The sequence below is a fragment of the Thamnophis sirtalis genome, unplaced genomic scaffold (genome assembly GCF_051295495.1).
Source record: "Thamnophis sirtalis isolate CommonGarterSnake01/CBP01778 unplaced genomic scaffold, rThaSir2_p1.2 scaffold_12, whole genome shotgun sequence".
Taxonomy (NCBI): Eukaryota; Metazoa; Chordata; class Lepidosauria; order Squamata; family Natricidae; genus Thamnophis; species Thamnophis sirtalis.
In genome coordinates this window covers 55,864,111-55,884,160 of record NW_028261392.1, presented here as the reverse complement: position 1 = coordinate 55,884,160, position 20,050 = coordinate 55,864,111, and the positions used below count along the sequence as shown (strand labels likewise).

General features: G+C 41.8%; 1 protein-coding gene across 4 annotated transcripts in view; it reads right to left on the bottom strand.

Annotated features, from left to right (window-relative positions):
• Positions 1-5,889: 5,889 nt before the first annotated feature.
• The window catches only part of LOC106547113 (flavin-containing monooxygenase 1-like), a 29,224-nt gene continuing 15,063 nt past the window's right edge, over positions 5,890-20,050 (bottom strand). For all 4 annotated transcript variants that reach the window (XM_087726675.1, XM_087726677.1, XM_087726678.1 and 1 more), the window contains 4 exons: positions 16,887-17,086; positions 12,957-13,312; positions 11,511-11,583; positions 5,890-6,311 (listed from right to left, as the gene is read on the bottom strand). In XM_087726675.1, coding sequence (XP_087582801.1) covers positions 5,969-6,311; positions 11,511-11,583; positions 12,957-13,312; positions 16,887-17,086 — 972 coding nt within the window. In that variant the 3' untranslated portion in view covers positions 5,890-5,968. The remainder of the gene's footprint in view (positions 6,312-11,510; positions 11,584-12,956; positions 13,313-16,886; positions 17,087-20,050) is intronic.

Below are 20,050 nucleotides of genomic sequence, written 5' to 3'. Positions count from 1 at the left end.
TCTGGCAAGAACAGAGAATGCTTATGAAGAGGAAATATGCATGTGTAAAGCTTGTAGTAATTATGGGTAGCTAGAAAGCTGATAAAAGCAACAAGGATTAGACAACTTGCAGACCTCAGGCAAAAGTTAGCAATGGAGATGGTCTGCAGCAAATGAAATGTCTATTAGATGGTTCCACCACAAAACCGCGTTCGACTAAACCGCCCTCGACGAAACCGCGTAGCTGACGTCATCAACAGCGCGACAACAGCATGGAGACAGAAGCACGCTGTAAACGCTAAACCTAAAATTAACCCCTAAACCTAAACCTAACCCCCCTAATCCTAATCCTAAACCTAACCCTAAACCTAACCCTTAACCTAACCCTAACCCTAACCCTAACCCTAACCCTAACCCTAACCCTAACCCTTAACCTAACCCTAAACCTAACCCTAAACCTAACCCTAAACCTAACCCTTACCTTAAGTTGAATCGGCTTGCTTTCAAAGCGCTATTTAAAGCGCCCTTCTTTCTCCGTGCTTGCTGTTGTCGCCCTGTTGATGACATCAGCGACGCGGTTTAATCGGGCGCGGCTTAGTCGAGCACGGTTTTGTCGTGCCACGCTATTAGATAACTCCTGGAGCATTCAGTAGCCAAAGCTTAGGAATGGGACAGCTATAGACCAATAGAACAAATTGTAGAATTATTACTAAAATGTTTATTAGATGATATTTCTTATTATCGTGTCCCGCCTTCTTCTGAAGTGAAAATGTATAAATCTCACTTAATCCTTTGTTCTTGGTTCTTGGCCTTTTGACCAGGATTCCTTTTCTTTGGAGTACTCCGATAAAAAGCAATCAGAAAACCTGCACCTCATCTCTGGTGTCCATCATTGGCTTCGGCACCAGGCTTATACCTGAATTGGGGACAACAATCTGGGAGCTCGTTCTGGGATTCCATGCCTGGATTCAATTGGAAGACACCAAAGACTACCAGAGGAGGGGCCCTGGACAGGTAAGACTTAGTAGCTGAAAGGTGTGTGATTGCTCTGAAATAAAACTCCCGGTCGGTGACCAAGACTTTGTGTTTCTGCACTGCCAGCCGCCCTCAGGGCTCACGAGTCTTTTGACAGCGATTGAGTACTCTGAAAAGCAAAGCAGAGATCCGCGTGTCTCACTGATGCAAAGAGTGGATTGATTGAATGTTAAGAGCCACTGTCTAAATGAACGTCCAGCCTTGGTAAGATCCTTGGTGACTTCTTAATTGAACTCAAAGGCTGAAGCCCTGAAGAAAGCGAGGAGGAAGAACGGGTGGAGGAACAGAAAGAGGCAAAATGTCGAGGAAAGGTAAGGACTGGACAGGAGATGTCCCAGGGGATAAGAGGAATCCACCTGAGATCCGGCTTTGAAATGGGAAACTGGTACCAAAAAGGCATCCAGTCCCCAAAAGGGAAGCTGCCCAATGATTTGCCGGTGGGTTATATTTTGTTTCAATCTGAGATATTAGGAGGATTAGATAATAGGGATCAAAGGCAGCCTTTTGTCATTATTGTATGTCTGTCTGTCCTCAACTTCCCTTGGAGAAATCCAGGTGATTTTGGCCATTTCAGGCACCTCATAATATGGGACCTATTGAGCAACAAAAAGCAATATTGCAGAAACAAGAGAGTCAGACAGAGATACAATATTTGAGTTTATTTATGAAACTTGCTAATAGTCCATTTCTGTTAGAGGAGTGTGGAGGTAGTGTATAGGTGTTTCCATGTTGTGTCATTTCCAAGACTTGGGAGAGGAGTAAGACCCTCTAATAACAATAAACAAAAAGACATTATTTTTAATTAGTTTGCTTTATAAAAAAGGATTTGGAAAAAATGGAGCTCATTGGCTTATGAAAGCTCCCTAAAATAATGATAATAATGATTGGTTTGCCTGGAGAAAGTATGAAAAGAAATATTTGTATGTGGATTTTTTTACGCAAGCAGTTTGAATGGAGGATAAACGTGTAAGTATGCGGATGTGTAAATGCTTGTGTGTTGACTCCTTATCCCCAGACTGTGAAAGGGGTGAATTATTTTGATTCCCTTTCTTATAAAGAAACCCAGTGCTCCTCCCGTTAAACTGGAGGACTCTGAGACTGGTCTGCCACTCCCTATTTAGTCATGGAACGGGACACTCCAGACAAAGAGATCCCAGAGAGGGGGGGGGGAGGCTGAGGAATAAGTAATCAAACAGTGAGGGACTCTTGTGACATCCAATCTCGTTCAAAACTAAAACCAGAGATGCAGGCTCACTCAGAGAAAATATAGTGGTAAGAAATAGATTCCGTTGAATGCTAGTTTACGCACCATTTTCTACTTCTAACCTTTATAACTGGAAGCAACAAAATTCCAGTTATAGGGAAGACCCAGAGAAAATGCACTCTCTGTTCTTATCTATTATAAGGACACATAACCCCACTTGGGCAGACATTCAGACATTGCTGGATGTCCTTTTAACACCAGAGAAACAGAGACTGGTGAAGGGGGAGGGCAGTGGAGCGGCAGTTAAGAAAGAAAGAAAGAAAGAAAGAAAGAAAGAAAGAAAGAAAGAAAGAAAGAAAGAAAGAAGCATGAGAATGACAGCCACTGGGAATGCCCCTCTCACGGAGCCAGAATGGGATCTGGATGATGATGGGGACAATATGAGCTACAAAATTCTCAATCTTTAGTCTTATATGGAATCCAAAAATGGAGTTCCCTAAATTAAGACTATTGTAAAAGTATATGAAATAAGGCAAAAGAGAGATGAGAGTCCTGAGGACTTTTCTTGAAAGAATATACCAGGATTTCAGGCAATGATCAGAAAACGATAAACATGGTTTTTTATAGGGAAGTCAGCAGAGGATATTAGAAGAAAGTAGCAGGAGGTCGTGGAAAGACATCTCAGAATTGGTTGAGATAGCTTAATGGAAAGTAAGCAGAAATAAGAAAGAAATTCAGAAGGCTCGCCGAAATGCTATCTTCCTAGCAGAAGCCCTAAGGCAGGAAAAGGTGGGAGGAAGGGGGACATACCAGAAGAGGTGGTGAGGAGTGGAAGTTTAGGGAATCTGAAAGTAGTATGGGAATGGAAGAGGGAAGGTCCCCTTGGGACCCAATCAGTGTGCTATATGCAGAAAGGAAGGACACTGGAAGAATGAATGCCCAATAGCTAAAGCCATGCGAGCAGAAGAAGAAGGGTGAAGAGGCCAGGGCAGGGAGGAACTCTTTTCCTTGGAGTACTCCAATAAAAAGCAATCAGAAAACCTGCACCTCGTGTCTGGCGTCCATCATTGGTTTCGGCACCAGGCTCAGACCCGAATTGGGGACAACACCATTTCCCAAGGGATCAGGTTCAGCAATGCTAAAAGCAAAGTTCTGAATCATCCTGTATTCTCTACAACTTTCCATTATTTCAAAAGATAGCACAATGTCCTATGGAGTAAATTAATGTCCTGGCAATTGCAAACATAAAAAATATATGTATTAATAAATATGTATCCATTACCATTTATGCATATGGTAGCCAAACATAGGAAATCACTTTGTATGTAAATAGCGCATTAATAAGCATGCTACTTAAAACTAGGAAGATATTGTTACCACAAATGCTTAAATGATTACAATCCCTTGCTTCTATAAGATGATTTGGGGTATAGTCTAAAACATCTGGGGAGTAGTAGATTGGGGAGGCTGGCTTGGTTAGTGCGTGTCCAGTCACACAATTAACCTTTTTACATACTTGTTCTCTAATGAGCTCTGTGAACGGACACCGTTATATTCATTGAAGCAAAATTAAAATGAAGGCAACATTCAAACAAATCTCTTAGCCTTGTTTCCTTGGGTTTGCAGTCAAAACAAGAGATCTTATCAATGGTGTGTGGGTGTGTGGTTGGACAGTTATTGGTCACAGATTCTGAAGAAAAAGTTAATCCCTGCATGGGAGCCTTCCAAATGAAAACAAGTTGATTAGTTTAAATCTGCAACACTGGCATGGAACTCTAACCTCTCGTTGAACACCAACAGAAAGTTTATCAATAAGTATTAATCACAATGGTCTGATTACTGGCTTTTGGGGAATAGGAACTTTAATCACGGCCTACTTATGTGGCCACAAAAAGATCAATTAATTAAAACTTTTATATATTCTAGCAGGACTTTTTATATTACCCGAATGACCATAAGAAAATCAAGAAAATGTCATGGCTAAAGCTGAAGACTAGATGATGGCTTTCGGGTGGCATACCAAGGCTGCCCTTCAAAAAAAAAAAAGTTAACTGGGTCAGGTCAACTTTTACATTTTCTTTTACTTTTAAGTAAAATCAAATGTAATTAATCTGATTACTATCTGGTCAAGTAATACATTTAAAATTAATATTTTTTAATGACGTTTAGAGAATTCTAACTTTTTGAAGAGGTACCTGGAGTAGTATGTCCTTTTTAAAAAGAAAAAAAATTGCACATTGATTGTCCCAAAGTTAAGGTGACCAGACGTCCCGCATCTGGCGGGACAGGCATGCCTTTCAATAATTTTTCCCGCGTCCCGTCGCGTATTGAAAAAGTACCGATTTTCCAAAAGAAAGAAAATAAATTTTAAAAAGGACGCTGTTAAAAAAAGAAAATTCTCTAAAGTGTCGTTCCTGATGTGACCTTTAGAGGGCAGTGTTTCCCTCCCTCCTCTTTTGCGGGCGCAGATTGCTGGCTTTTTAAATCAACTTTTTGGAAGGAGGATGGGAGGACGGATGGGGCGAGTACTAAAGGCATCCCGGCTGAAATCACTTTTTAAAAAAAGCCATTTTTTAAAAATCCCACTTTTAAGGCGGTGAGCAGATCTAATGCTCCTTCCAACTCCCCATAACAGAGAAAGGGGGGGGGGGAGAAAGTTAGGGAAGGAAGGAAAGAAGGAAGGAAAGGAAAGAAAGAGGGAAGGAAACAAGGAAGGAAGGAAAAGAAGGAAGGAAAGGAGGAAGGAAGAAAGGAAGGAAGGAAAGGAGGAAGGAAGGAAGGAAAGAAGGGGAAAAAAGAGTGACTGGCCTCATTTCATCCAAACAGGTTTTCATGTCCAAAATGGGACTAGAAACTCCTGATTTCTTGTCTGGTGCCTGAACCACTAATGAAAAGAAGGACTAGAAGAGACATGATAGCAGTGTTTCAATATCTCAGGGGTTGCCACAAAGAAGAGGGAGTCAAACTATTCTTCAAGGTACGTGAGGGTAGAACAAGAAGCAATGGGTGGAAACTAATCAAGGAGAGAAGTTGTGAATGTTCCAACACTGGAAGTTTTTAAAAAGATGTTGGATAACCATTTTTCTGAAATGGTGTAGGGTTTCCTTTCTAAGCATGGGGTTGGACTAGAAGATCTCCAAGGTGCCTTCCAACTCTGTTATTCTATTCTAACATATACTGTTTTAAAGAAGCACAGAGGGAACAATCCTCCAGGCTTTAGTGACCATCACTAAGTGTTGTAGCTTATGATTCTTGATGAATGTATTCTATTTTATTTTTCTTTATGTACACTGAGAGCATAGTCACCAAAGACAAATTCCTTGTGTGTCTAGGAGTTTAGCTTCTCTCTCTTGAAAATGTAAGCTACCATAAGGCATTATAATGCAAGCTAGCCTTAGCTTTCAAACTGTTCATTTAGTGACCAAAGTTGCAATGGGCATTGAAAAAAGGGACTGATGACCATTTTTCACACTTATCGACCATTTTCACACTTAGCGACCGTTGCAGCATCCTCACGGCCACGTGATCAAAATTTTGATCTTTGGCAACAGTTACAATTTATATTTGTAAATTGTAGTTATGTCGAAATAAAAAATATTACAATACTATTTTTTGTATTGTATGAAAATTTTTGTTGCTCCGTATAAATTTTTTAATCAAGCCCCCCCCCCCCACCCACCCCAGGTCAAAGGTGTCCCTCTTTACCAATCTGAAAATCTGGTCACCTTAACCCAAAGTGGTCTGCAAAAACTAATTGAAACTAAGGTAAATTCCAACCAAGATAACAAATGCGGCAAACCCTTTCAATAGGCAAGAGAAGCAATTTAAGGAATCTTCCACAACTCGGGTTCTTATGGGCTTGAGGACTCGTTCCCACTGGTTGAGGATGGCATTTCTAGCCCCATTCCACTTTCCTGGCCCAGTCAGACGATACTGGTAGGGGGAGCAGGGGCCAAAGAAAATCTTCACCGCTAGTAGGGGGTCTTTGAGAAGTAGAGCTGGCACGCTAGGCTTTATACCAATGAAGGAACCAAGTTCATCACAGTACACAAGGCAATCTGTCTTCAGGACTTCATCAAAGGACAAGCCAAACCTTAATCAAATAACACAAAGGAAGAGACAGGAAATATGTACAGTTAGTAAATTAAATACACAACCTGACATTGAACATTCTGTCCTTTTTCTTGGGGATTCTGGATCTTTGATATTTAGCTTCCTCCAAAACTTAAAATTTCTACAAATCCTTTTGGAGACAATATATTGGAATTGTTATGATTTAATCTAGATGAACAGAAATACCATTTATTTGCTTTTCTGATTACAAATAAACCTTAGCAACATTTGAGATACTGTATATACTCAAGTATAAGCCTAGTTTTTCAGCCCACTTTTTGAGCTGAAAAAAGCCGCCTCGGCTTATACTCGAGTCAGTGAAAAATTTGCTCGAAATGGAGGAGAAAAAGGGGCGGGGCCATGCCGCTGGGTGACGCTCGTGAATGGCCCAGCGCTCCTGAGTTTCCCCTCCCTCTGTGTCAGTTTGCCGCGCAGCGTGCACCGCACCATCCCCCCTCCTCACGTTCTAATGTAATGCAGGGCTGTCTTACGATTCCCCTTCCTCCCCCTCCTGCCGCTCTGCAACGATGTCCCACCTCCTCCTTGTTATGGCAAGCAGCCACATAGCGATGTCCCACCTCCTCTGGTACAGTGATCCAATGATAGGAATCACTGTGCCGTGTGTCATAGGAGGCGGGACATCATCATCACAGCGGGACATCAGCATCATGAGGTGAGTGAAGTATTTCATTGAATACACCGGTATTGTGTGATAATAATTTGTTATGCAGAGCAAATTTTTACAATGGCTACTGTATATTTAATGGGCACAGGCAGGCTGTATATGTTATTCAATGGGCAATGGCATTATTGGTATCTATTTTTATTTTTGAAATTTATCGGTAGCTGCTGCATTTCCCACCCTAGGCTTATACTCGAGTCAATAACTTTTCCAGTTTTTTGTGGTAAAATTAGGTGCCTCGGCTTATATTCGGGTCGGCCTATACTCGAGTATATACGGTAAAATTTCTACAAATCCTTTTGGAGACAATATATTGTAATTGTTATGATTTAATCTAGATGAAATGCCATTTATTTGCTTTTCTGATTACAAATAAACCTTAGCAACATTTGAGATACTATTATTCGCCTCATACAGCAGGGGCGACACAATTCACCTCACTGAAGTATAAAGGCAGCACAATTTCAACCAGAATCTCCAGTATCTGAAAGGGGCTTTTTTTACACACATAGAACATCTTCCAGCAATCAAAATGTGAGTCCAGATTGTGAGGGAGGCCCCGGAGCACCTCCGAATGAAGAAGAGAGGCTGCTTCTGTGTTACAACTGTGCTTCTTTGTAGAACCTTTTTAAAGATGGATTTGTATGCCCCTTGACATAGTGAAAGTCAGCTTTCTAAAGGCTACTAGACATTCTAGTAACACTGGCCAATGAAAGCAGAATCAATTCATCAGTTCAGCTGTCCTAATATTTTGTACTATATTATGGCTTAAGCAGATTCACTCCTTCCATTTAAGATACATTAAAAGCTGGACATTCCATCAATTTTTTTAAGTGACCTACCTGCAAAACAAGTGCTTTATGATTTAATTATGATCATTTGCCCTAGCCTAGAAAATAAAAAGATTTGAAGTGGCCCCAGGAGAGCCAGTTTTATTTATTATTTTATCACTTTTTTGAGCTGCAAGCATAACTCTCATCAGGAAATTGGTTCATAGATTGATTGCTCCAGAAAATGGACAAAATTCGAGGCATCAAAATTCGAGGCATCACGTAGTCTTCATTTAATGGCTGACTTATTTAGAATCTGCTGGCAGTTGCAATGAGGATGAAAAAATAACTTTGTGACCAATACCTGCCTATATGACTTTGCAGTTCTGTAAAGCAATTGGAAGCTGAAGAAAGATTATAAGCATAGTTGTGGTTAGCAGCAGGGGTGGGTTTCAACCGGTTTGTGGTGGTCCTTGCGAACCGGTTGGTCGCCGAACCCAGAAGTAAGTAACTTCCGGGAACGGCGAAGGCGCGCGCGCCCGCCCGCAGTCCTTACTCGGTTTTGACGAGTTCTGGGCTTCCACGCATGCGCAGGACGCATACAGCGCCTGCGCGATCGTTCAGGAGCAGCTGGAGCATCGCGCAGACACTAGTACGCATGCGTGCACTGTGCGTGTGCACGAGGACGCCGCCGGCCCTGTTCCAACGGAACCGGTTGGAACGGGGCGAGAAACCCACCCCTGGTTAGCAGGCACTTCACTTCATGACCAATTTACTGGTCCCAACTGTGGTCATTAAACAAGATCTATTGTAAAGATTGTTTGATGTCAAACTCATCATTGATTGGTGTCAAACTCATGGCGAGTGGGCCGGTGCATCACACGTTGGCCACACCCTTCCCTGTTTTAGCGAAGGGGGAAAAAGTAGCGATACGTCCTGTGATGACAACGTGACGACGTGAGTTTAACACCCCTGCCATAGACCATACTTAATTATCACAATTGGGACTGGCAATTCTGTCATTAACCACTGTGGTTGCTAAGTGAAAAATCAAGTGACTGCAACAGGCTTATGATGTCACTTCTCATTCAGTTGTTTGGCAAATCACTGTGAGTGATAAATGAGATATCACATGACTGTGACTTGTGATTTTATTTCTACATTCTCCATTAACTATGCTTGTCGGAAATCAGTTGTGGAGCACATTAACAACAGTCATGCATGCAAGGATTGGTCACAAAATTGGTTTATTTTACATTGCTGTAACTTTGAATGATACAAATATTGCTATAGAGCCGAGGTGGCGCAATGGTTAAATGCAGCACTGCAGGCTACTTCAGCTGAGTGCAGTTCTGCAGTTCGGCTGTTCAAATCTCACCGGCTCAGGGTTGACTCAGCCTTCCATCCTTCCGAGGTGGGTAAAATGAGGACCAGGATTGTTGTTGTTGGGGGCAATATGCTGACTCTGTAAACCGCTTAGAGAGGGCTGAAAGCCCTATGAAGCGGTATATAAGTCTAACTGCTATTGCTATTGCTAAGTGAGGTCTAACCCCGTATTCTTCTGAGCTATGACCACATCTGTTTACTGATTGGAAATAATGCCTGCTATTAAACTGCCTGCTGTTATTAAATTTTCTCCCTTTTGAGCCTTGTAATGGTATCACGAAAGTCAGCAATCATACCGCACTTTGCAAGCTTTGCCAGGCAAATATCTTTCATCTACTAAGTTTAGGTGCCACCATGAAATGAAAATAAACTGCAATATCCTGACTATTAAGACGCACCGGAGTATAAGACGCACCAAGATTTTGAAGAGACAAATTTTTTAAAAAAAGTTTTTGCTCTCCAGGGCCCCTAGGAGCACTTTGTAGGCTTCCCTAACCCTCTGCATGCCCCGCTTTGCAGAGCCGAGGTGGTGAGTGGTTAGATTGCAGTACTGCAGGCCGCTTCAGCTGACTGCTAACTGCAGTTCGGCGGTTCAAATCTCACCGGCTCAAGGTTGACTCAGCCTTCCATCCTTCCGAGGTGGGTGAAATGAGGACCCAGACTGTGGGGGCGATATGCTGACTCTGTAAACCGCTTAGAGAGGGCTGAAAGCCCTATGAAGCGGTATATAAGTCGAACTGCTATTGCTATTGCTATTGCTATTTTTGTGAAAAAGGGGCATGCAGAGAGTTTGAGAGGCCTGAAAAGTGCTCCTGGGAGCCAGGGAGGGCAAAAACGCGACACGTGGGGGTTTGGGAGGCGAAAAACAGGCCTGTTTTTCATGAAAATGGGGCATGCAGCGGGTTTGGGAGGCCTGCAGAGTGCTCCTGGGGGCTTGGGAGGTCAAAAGCAGCCCCGTTTTTGTGAAAAACAGGCCTGGTTTCACTCATTTTTGCTCTCCCCAGGCCCCAGGATCATTCTACAGGGCTAGCCCTCTAATAAAATTGAATTAAAACCAAGCTGCTGGTGTAATGGCTATATACAAGATTAAATCTGGTTTAAGTCAATATTTATAGAAATAAATTTTTTAACTATATTGCCAGTATTTTGAATTTATTGACATTTGTATGCCACCCACTCCCTTGGGACTCTGGGCGGCTTACAGACAAGACAAAAAACATATATGAAAATTAAAATAAGAATACAATTATTAAAATTTCACACCATGCATACAGTTAGAGTGGGTCTGGATACTAATCAACAGCCCCAGGCCTGCTGGAACAGCCAGGTCTTAGTAGCTTTACGGAAGGCCGGAAGAGTAGTAAGGGTCCGGATCTCTACGGGAAGATTGTTCCATAGGGCCGGAGCAGCTACAGAGAAGGCCCTCCCCCGGGGAGCCGCCAACCGACATTGACCGGCCGACGGCACCCGGAGGAAGCCCAATCTGTGTGATCTTATTGGTCGTTGGGAGGTAAATGGCAGGAGGAGGTCTCCCAGGTAGAGCCATGTGACCTGAACTAGTAAGCTATTAGCTGAGGATTTTATCCATATCACTCCAATTCCTCTTAGTTCATGACAAAGAGATATTAGTTCCTTCTTGTCTCATTTGAAGCAGCTTTAGCTTATGATTAGCAATAGCATTTAGATTTACAGCCCTTTCTAAGCAGTTTACAGAGTCAGCATATTGCTCCCAACAATATGGGTCCTCATTTTATCAACCTCAGAAGGATGGAAGGCTGAGTCAACCTTGAGCCTAATGAGATTTGAACTGCCAAATTGCAGGCAGCCAGCAATCAGCAGAAGTAGCCTGCAGTACTGCAGTATAGCGCTCTAACCCCTGCGCCACCATGGCTCATTAGATTAGATTGTTTATCTGCCATACAGTACAAAATATTAGCAATCAATGTTTACACTGTATGCATTTTTTTTAGTGTTTTCCGGATATCAAACATGTGCTGGAAGCTGGTCAGCTAATAATTAAAGTGCATTTTTTTTTCCAGCCAAGGAGATTTGGTCCAATATGGTCTTCATTACATAATGAGCCGAGGTGGCGCAGTGGTTAGGGTGCAGTACTGCAGGCCACTTTAGCTGACTGTGATCTGCAGTTCAGCGGTTCAAATCTCACCGGCTCAAGGTCGACTCAGCCTTCCATCCTTCCGAGGTGGGTGAAATGAGGACCCAGACTGTGGGGGCAAGTTGCTGACTCAATTTGCTAAAAGAAATTTGTAAACCACTTAGAGAAGGCTGAAAGCCCTATGAAGCGGTATATAAGTCTAATAAATAAATAAATAAAAGGACTTACCAGTTTACTTTGTTTTTTTTCTTTTCATTGATTTCTTCCATCATGGTTTTGAGTGGAGGCAATTTACACAAACCTGAAAGGAGAGAGAATGTTTCAGCAATATTTCAGAAAGTTGTTTTTTTTTTGCTCCAAAGCAGTGTTTCTCAACCTTGGCAACTTGAAGATGTCCGGACTTCAACTCCCAGAATTCCCCAGCCAGCATTCGCATTCACTGGCTGGGGAATTCTGGGAGCTGAAGTCCAGACATCTTCAAGTTGCCAAGGTTGAGAAACACTGCTCCAAAGCAAGTAAATGATAACTTTAATGGCAGATTATTACCAAACAAAAAACTGTCTGTCTTTCAAAGAAGATGTAGCAAATAAAAAAAAAAAAGCCCAACTGGAAATGATCATGAGATTATCTTTGTATTTAAATTATACTTGAAGAAGGTGTAGTTGCTTTCCTTAGAGATATATTCTGAGAATTGAAATGGATGTAAGTTGCCACCCTAAGGCTCCCTACTACTAATTTCACCTTCATCATAAAAAACAGCCCATACCATCAAGACACTGACAAGGGAAACAAGATGCCACCTCTGATTTGGGGAATTGGATCACCTTCCCCCTGCAACTCAACTCTGCAAACAAGAGTGAAGAGATAAAGTAAAGAAGTGGATTTAAAGAGTAGAAGTGAGAAGGGGTTTCGTGCCTCATTTCATCTGAAGCATGTAATGGGTGCAATCTTTGGAAAGGAAGTTATTCTGGAAATTGAATGGGAATACTATGAAATTAGAATAGGCCCCTTGAATCTCCAAACAGCACGCAAGATGAACACAAGTTTGTAACAAATAATCTCAGATTAATAAAGTAGGATAGTTTCAAAAACTAAACAACAAGGGGATATCATCTAAGTCAAAAATATAAGAAGATATAGAGGATGTAACCACTCTATTAAGGACAAGCAAGTATGGATCTAGTTAGTGTTTCAGAAGAGGGCTACTTGGAGTTAATTATTAAGATTGGAGATATGATAGTAATACCATTGTCAGTAATGACCTTGGCTGAGTTGGTTATCTACAGTTTTAAGATTGGAGATATGATAGTAACACCATTGTCAGTAATGACCTTGGCTGAGCTGTTATCTACAGTTTATGATGGTATTGAGTATGGGTATATCTAAAAGCAGGCTGGTAACTCTTGCTGAGAAGTTAGTTACTATCAAAGAATACCTAGCTTAGTTTATATCATCACTCTGTTGTCCAGCAGCATTTTGATATAAAATAGATATGCTCAAGGACTCATTAGACTGCAGGGGTGTCAAATTTGTGTTGTCACGGCAGCATCACATGACATATTGGGACTTTTTCCACCTTCACTAAACCGAGCAGGGGCAGCACCTGACGCATCCGGCCCGCGGGCTGTGAGTTTGACACCCCTGCATTAGAGGATTGCAACTCAGTCTACATACCATTAAAGACACGTGTGGCCCAACGTGCTTGGATTTCCACCACTGGTATGATTGCACCAAATGGCTTGATGAGGCCTATAATGGCTAGTGTTGGTTTCTCCAGTTGAGGAAGAAAGATGTATTTGTACAAGGAAGCATGACGGTTTTCAACCTTGAGGATTGATTCATCAATGAAGGGAAAAGAAGCTTTGTATCCAGTGGCAAAGACAACAATATCTACTTCCTCTGCAGTGGGAGCATTGACAAACACAACAGCATTCTCTTTGAACTCCTTGACTGCAGGCATAATAGAGATCTTTCCAGTGATAATGCATGAAGGAAGTAAATCATTTAGTACAGGTTCTCTCATCACACTCCTAGGAAGAAAAATAAATGCAATTAGTAAATTGCAGGCAAAGGAGATACCTCCTAGATTATCTTTTCTTTTCAGCATTTTTACAGATCATTCTTATTAGAGAAAGTTATGAGAAAGACATTCTCCCCTTGACTCTGAGCCTGGAATTTTCATTCATTTAACCATGAATATATAGTGGGTAATAAAGTTATCCTCCAAGAATGTATATGTTTGTCTGTGTGCATGTGTGTGTTCTAGGCTGGCTAAACTAATGGTAATTCTCATAGCTTGTACAAGTGAAGTCCATTAGCATGATGTAAAGTTGTATTTCCTTTGACGTTTTCCAAATCTCTTGCCCATCAATTCCATTAGATGACCCAGAGATCTAGTAATATGGTGAGGGGAAAATTCATTTATATTTCTCTTGGTTTTTGAGTTTTTATAGGCAGTCTCTTTTTTAAAACAATAAAAATTCCTCACCAGCTGGAAACACTTTCTCTTTCCGTATCCTTCCGTTTTGAAGCCGCCCCGACTTTGTCAGCCTGTGGCTGGATTTTTTGTCACCGGCTTGAAGAACGTCTCTTGCTTCTTTCGAGGATTTTGTGATATCCCCGAGATCAGCAAGACGTATTCTTCCTGTTCACCGTCTCTTCAGGATGGTTTAGGTCCGTTTGGACCACCCAGTGGCAAAAGTATTGGCTGTGGTCTCAATTCTCTGACACAACCAGCTCCTCCCCCCCATTTATCTCTCTCTTAAACAAGATAAAAGAACTGTAGTTTGCTAACCTCTGCTCTTTTCTAGCATAGCTTACAGTCCTCAAACTATGGCTCATGAGCACATGTGGTCTCCCGAAGCCATTAATCTGGCCTGCGCAGGGCCAAGAGGCTGTCTCGCCCACATCATCCCGCCCACTCTTCAGCTGAGCGCAGGACTTAACTTTGCAAGCCCCGCGGGCTGGAAAGGAATGGTAAGGCCAACAATTTTGGCCTGCAGAATGCTTTTGGAGGTGGGGTGGTGGTGAAAAACAGGGTGCACAGATGCCCCAGGAGGCCAAAAAAGGGCAAAACGGCCCGTTTTTCACCTCTCCTGCCTCCAGAAGATAGGTAGGTAGGTAGAGAGAGAGAGGGAGGGAGGGAGGGAGGGATGGAGGGAGGGAGGGAGGGATATTTCTCAAGCTCCTTGGGGCTGAGAAGAATTGCTGCAAAGCTGAGTTTCTGAAGTGAATCACTAGACTCCTAAACAACTGAAAAAATGATCTAATAAAAAGAAAAGGCAACCGAAAGAGCAATATGCAAACAAAAGCAAATAAAACACCCCCAGGAGCATTGTTCAATGGACTGTCAAATTGGCCACGCCCACCTAGTCACATGACCTAGTGACACCCACCCAGTCACATGACCACCTAGCCAAACCCAGACAGCGAGTCCATCCCTCCAACAGTCTGAGGGACCATGAATTGGCCCCCTGTTTAAAACGTTTGAGGACCCCTGGCTTAGGAAAACTCTAGATTCAGAGAAAAGCTTTAAGCTTTATGTAAGAAAAACCTCCCACATCTAGAATTTAAAATGCTTGCTATCTTGTCAGTTAGAAATAGATTTGTACAGTACATCTATAATTAGCAAATTGGTCTGCTTGTCTCCAAAAGAGTACTGCCTTGTGCTGAAAGACTGAGGCGAATCTGCTCAAGGCAAGGAATGCATAGGAATTCAGGAGGTAGCACAATCAAATGTAGAACAAAATAATGTAAACCTTTGAGTCCCCTTTAATGTTCATGTTTTGAATGGAGACTATATATCCATGATGGCGAACCTATGGCACGTGTACCACAGGTGGCACGCGGAGCCATTTGTTAGGGCACACGAGGAACTGCCCTTGAAGCCTCCTGAGTGTGAAAAACTGACCCTATGGGCAAACAGGAAGTTTGGAAACAGATTTCTGGTTTGGCCGTAGGGCCGGTTTTGCCCTCCGGAGCCTTCAGGGAAACCTCCCGAAGGCTCCGGAGGTTGAAAATCGTTCCTACGGACAAACTGGAAGTCACAAAACCTTGCCAAAAGCAGGGGGGGTTGCTGGTTGCGCACGCATGCATGCAGTGGGGAGAGTGTCACATGCATAGCATTATGGGTATGACACGTCCGCGCATGACCCCCCCCTGCGCTCCCCCCGCTTTTGGCACGGGAGCCAAAAAAGGTTCGCCATCACTGCTATATATCATATTGTATATGCACAATCCATAACCTCTTGCGCGAGGAATGGCTTTGTCACATACAGGTCAGCAGCCATTCTCTCCTTCACAAATAAATAGCTTAATCTTTTTAAAACGAAGGGCAAGAATCTGAAGAAGGAAATTGGGAAGGAGCATAAACAGTGCTGGGTTCCTACTGGTTCGGCCTGGTTCGGCCAAACCAGTAATGGTATGGTGGACTGGGTCACTGGAATGGGCAGCGACCTAGGCCTGCCACGCCCCTGAACCAGTTCCCTCATCACTGGCATTGCCACCACCATCTTGTTTTTAGTTCTGCGCACGTGAAGAACAATTTTAATTGAATTGCACCCTTCTCCGTGGTGACTCCCTCTCTCTGGAACATCATTCCCCCAGATATTAGGATGGCCCCCACTCTAGTACTCTTCCGGAAGGCACTGAAGACCTGGTTCTGCCAGCGGGCCTGGGAAACGCAGAGCGGGATAGAGCCCAATGAATAACTTGTTTGATGTGGGACGGGGGCAGAGGTGGGTTCCTACCAGTTCGCACCTATTCGGTAGAACCGGTTCGTCAAAGCTACCAAACCGGTTAGAAGAGGTTCCACCAGTGGACCCGGAAAGCAGGCCACACCTACAGAAGAGGTTCCAAAATTTTTTGAAACCCACCACTGACACACACACATACACAGACACACACAGACACAGAGAGAGAGAGAAAGAGAGAAAGAGAAAGAAAGGAAGAAAGAAAGAAAGAAAAAAGAAAGAAAAAGAGTGTGTGAGAGAGATGCAAGAAAACAAGAAAAAAGGGACAGAGACAAAAGGAAGGAAAGAGAGAGAGAGAGAGAGAGAGAGAGAGAGAGAGAGAGAGAGAGAGAGAGAGAGATGTGAGAGAGAAAGAAAATACATGGTCGGCAAGCCACTCCCACCAGGTCACATGGTCGGCAAGCCACTCCCACAAAGGAGGCCACACCCACAGAGTAGGTTCCAAAATTTTTTGAAACCCACCACTGGACGGGGGGAGGGGTTATTTTATTTTATTATATTACTTTATTATATGATTCTCTCTTTTATTAGTTTTATTGGTTATTTTATATGAGGTTTTTATGTTCTTGTAAGCCGCCTTGAATTGGTGTGTGTGAATAGGCAGCAATGGTTTAGTTTAGTTGCACCTCGTATGATGAAATAAAATGTCATCTACAGTATACATTATAACTATAAAAATAAAACACAAACGCACATTCTTCACATTCTATACACTTGAATTGAAAACCCGATATTGCATTAATATTGCACTATAAAGTAGAATTCAGTATAGTTGCAATATAAATTTTGTAAACAAACAAAGAAACAAACTTTATTATCTACCCATCTTTAGCCTCCAATTTATTCCCAGTACCTGTCTTGGGGAATTATGCCATAGTTTGCATGGTTAAACCATTGGCTCACTCTGTTTGCAATCATCCATATTGTGATACGTCCAGGAAGGCTATTTCGGATAATATTCAAAAAACGAGTTAGAAACACCATGTCCCAAGGGTAGCCATTGTCAAAAACACGGCTCAATACCCAAGCACCTCTTTCTGTGCTGATCATCACCTAAAAATAGAAGACAATGAAAATAGAGCAGCAGCCTGATATAGTCAACAATCTTAAGTCATATCTATACCTCACACAAAAATATTTAAAAGTATGATCTCAATCTAGGTTTGGGACCAGTGGTGGATTTCAAAAATTGTTCGAACCTACTCTGTGGGTGTGGTCTCCTTTGTGGGAGGGGCTTGCCGCCCATGTGACCGGATGGGAGTGGCTTCCCACCCATGTGACCGGATATGAAGATGCCGATGACACTTGTCAGAACCACCTTAAATTACCTCACACACAGCACTGGCATGCATAAGAATATGATGTCAACTTGTTTTTTAAAAGGCATCTTTGGTTTGCGTTAAAACAACTTCAACACACACAATGTTCTGATTGCACCACAAACGCAGTAGTCATCCTTACCTTTCACAGAGGCACTGAGTTTTATAAATAGGAGCATGATAGTGTAGAATAATCATATCCAAGGACCAGTGGTGGGTTTCAAAAAATTGTGGAACCTCTTCTGTAGGTGTGGCCTGCTTTACGGGTCCACTGGTGAAACCTCTTCTAACTGGTTCGGTAGATTTGACGAACCAGTTCTACCGAATAGGTGCGAACTGGTAGGAACCCACCTCTATTTGGGACTCTTACAATGAGAACTTGTATTCACTCACTCACTCATTGCCTCCCTCCCATATTATGTACAATATAATGTTAGGTCATGAAGTGCTTAATGCCAATTGTGATTGAGATGATATAAAGCTTCATAAATAACATTAACCCATGAAGGGCTGACCTTCTTGAAAGGCATTAGTTATGTAGATGAATTCCAGACTTCTTGCTGGGTTGAAATAGGTCCGAGAACTGCTTGCGGTACTTCTTCTAAGTGCCCACCTGGTTCTTTTAATTCTGCTGGCTATATTGTGGCCTGCCAATATCCATCTAACTGTGCCCACTAAGTAAAAGAAATCTCCAACACACACACACACACTCACACACACACACACACCAGCTGAGGCCACAGTAAAATATCAACTTTCCCCATGTAATTTATATATATATATATATATATATATATATATATATATATATATATATATATATATATATATATATATATATATATATATATATATATATATATATATATATATATATATATATATATATATATATATATATATATATATATATATATATATATATATATATATATATATATATATATATATATATATATATATATATATATATATATATATAGCTATTGCCTGGGAGATGAGCCAAAACATCATGGTTTTCTGAAAGGCCAATATTTTGATTGATAGAAACTGGAAATGTTCTGAGGGGCTACCACCACCCATTCTCCCACCACTGCTGCCCTGCCTCCTGATGCTGCAACTGCCCTGCTCCCTACAGCCAATGCCACCACGGACTGGACAAGGAGAGCTTTAGAGTCAGATGTGACTCCTGGGCTATGAAATTCCCAGATCTGCACTTGAAAGAAAGCCAGAAGTCATTAGAGATAGAGATCCCCTTTAAATTTCTGTACATAAATTAAATAAAGTTTAATAAGAATAATTTTAAAATACAATTTAAACGGCAGGGTAATTCGCATTCCTTATGTGCCCCTTTCCTTTGTGTGAATACGCTCCAGTGATATCATTGACAAGGATTAACAGAAGGCCTTCTGTAAATGATTTTAACTGTACAGTCAGGGTTACATGGGGCAAAATTCTTCTGCTAATTTGTACAAAATCCTGTTGTGGGAAAATCTGGAGATAGTTAATGTACTTTAGTAGCATATGAAGAATCTCTCCATTGGCTATAGGAAAAATATATATTCAGGACATAGTTTTTCACACAAGATGGAGCTACCATTCCACTTAAAGCTTCAAACAATAATATGGAAAATCAGAATTTTTCTTAAACCTTATTTCAATAAATTCCTCTGTATCTTGTTTTGAGATATACTGTATGTAGAAAAATGAAGATTTTTCTATATCAAACAGCTATATGTCATGTCCATCCAGTTATTATTTATAGTTGTTGATCAAATCTACCGAACCGGTTAGAAGAGGTTCCACCAGTGGACCCGGAAAGCAGGCCACACCTACAGAAGAGGTTCCAAAAAATTTTGAAACCCACCACTGGTCCTTGGATATGATTATTCTACACTATCATGCTCATATTTATAAAACTCAGTGCCTCTGTGAAAGGTAAGGATGACTAGTGCGTTTGTGGTGCAATCAGAACATTGCGTGTGTTGAAGTTGTTTTAACGCAAACCAAAAATGCCTTTTAAAAAACAAGTTTATATCATATTCTTATGCATGCCAGTGCTGTGTGTGAGGTAATTTAAGGTGGTTCTGACAAGTGTCGTCGGCATCTTCATATCCGGTCACATGGGCGGCAAGCCACTCCCATCCAGTCACATGGGCAGCAAGCCACTCCCACAAAGGAGGCCACACCCACAGAGTAGGTTCGAACAATTTTTGAAACCCACCACTGAAACATACCAAATTTCATCTTTCCATAAAAAGGAAAGAATTGCGTTTTCCCATGTTGCTGCATTCCTCATGGCGAAAACAAACAAACCAACAACCCAACAGCCCCGCCTTCTCTGCCTAACAAATTCCTAACAGTAAAGTTAAACATTCTGCTATAGTCCTTAAGTCATACTTTTTCTTTGACAAGCTTGAACCTCTGTAACTTTCTAAGCTGTGCAACACATACTGTACAGTAGTGGACTAGAATCTGCTGGGAATGCTGCATCGTTGTTCCTTTTTAAAACTTATTTGGAAAAAGCTACTTTGTTGAGGCAACTCTTCCTTTGTCTTTAACATAAATGGTGGCACACTCGTATTTGAACCCTTTTCTTGTTGAATTTGCTTTTGTTTATGTCTTATGGGAGGAAGAAAGTTCAAAATCCCTAGGTTGTCTGTATTACTAAAGCTGGGGTGGCAAGTAATTTGCATGA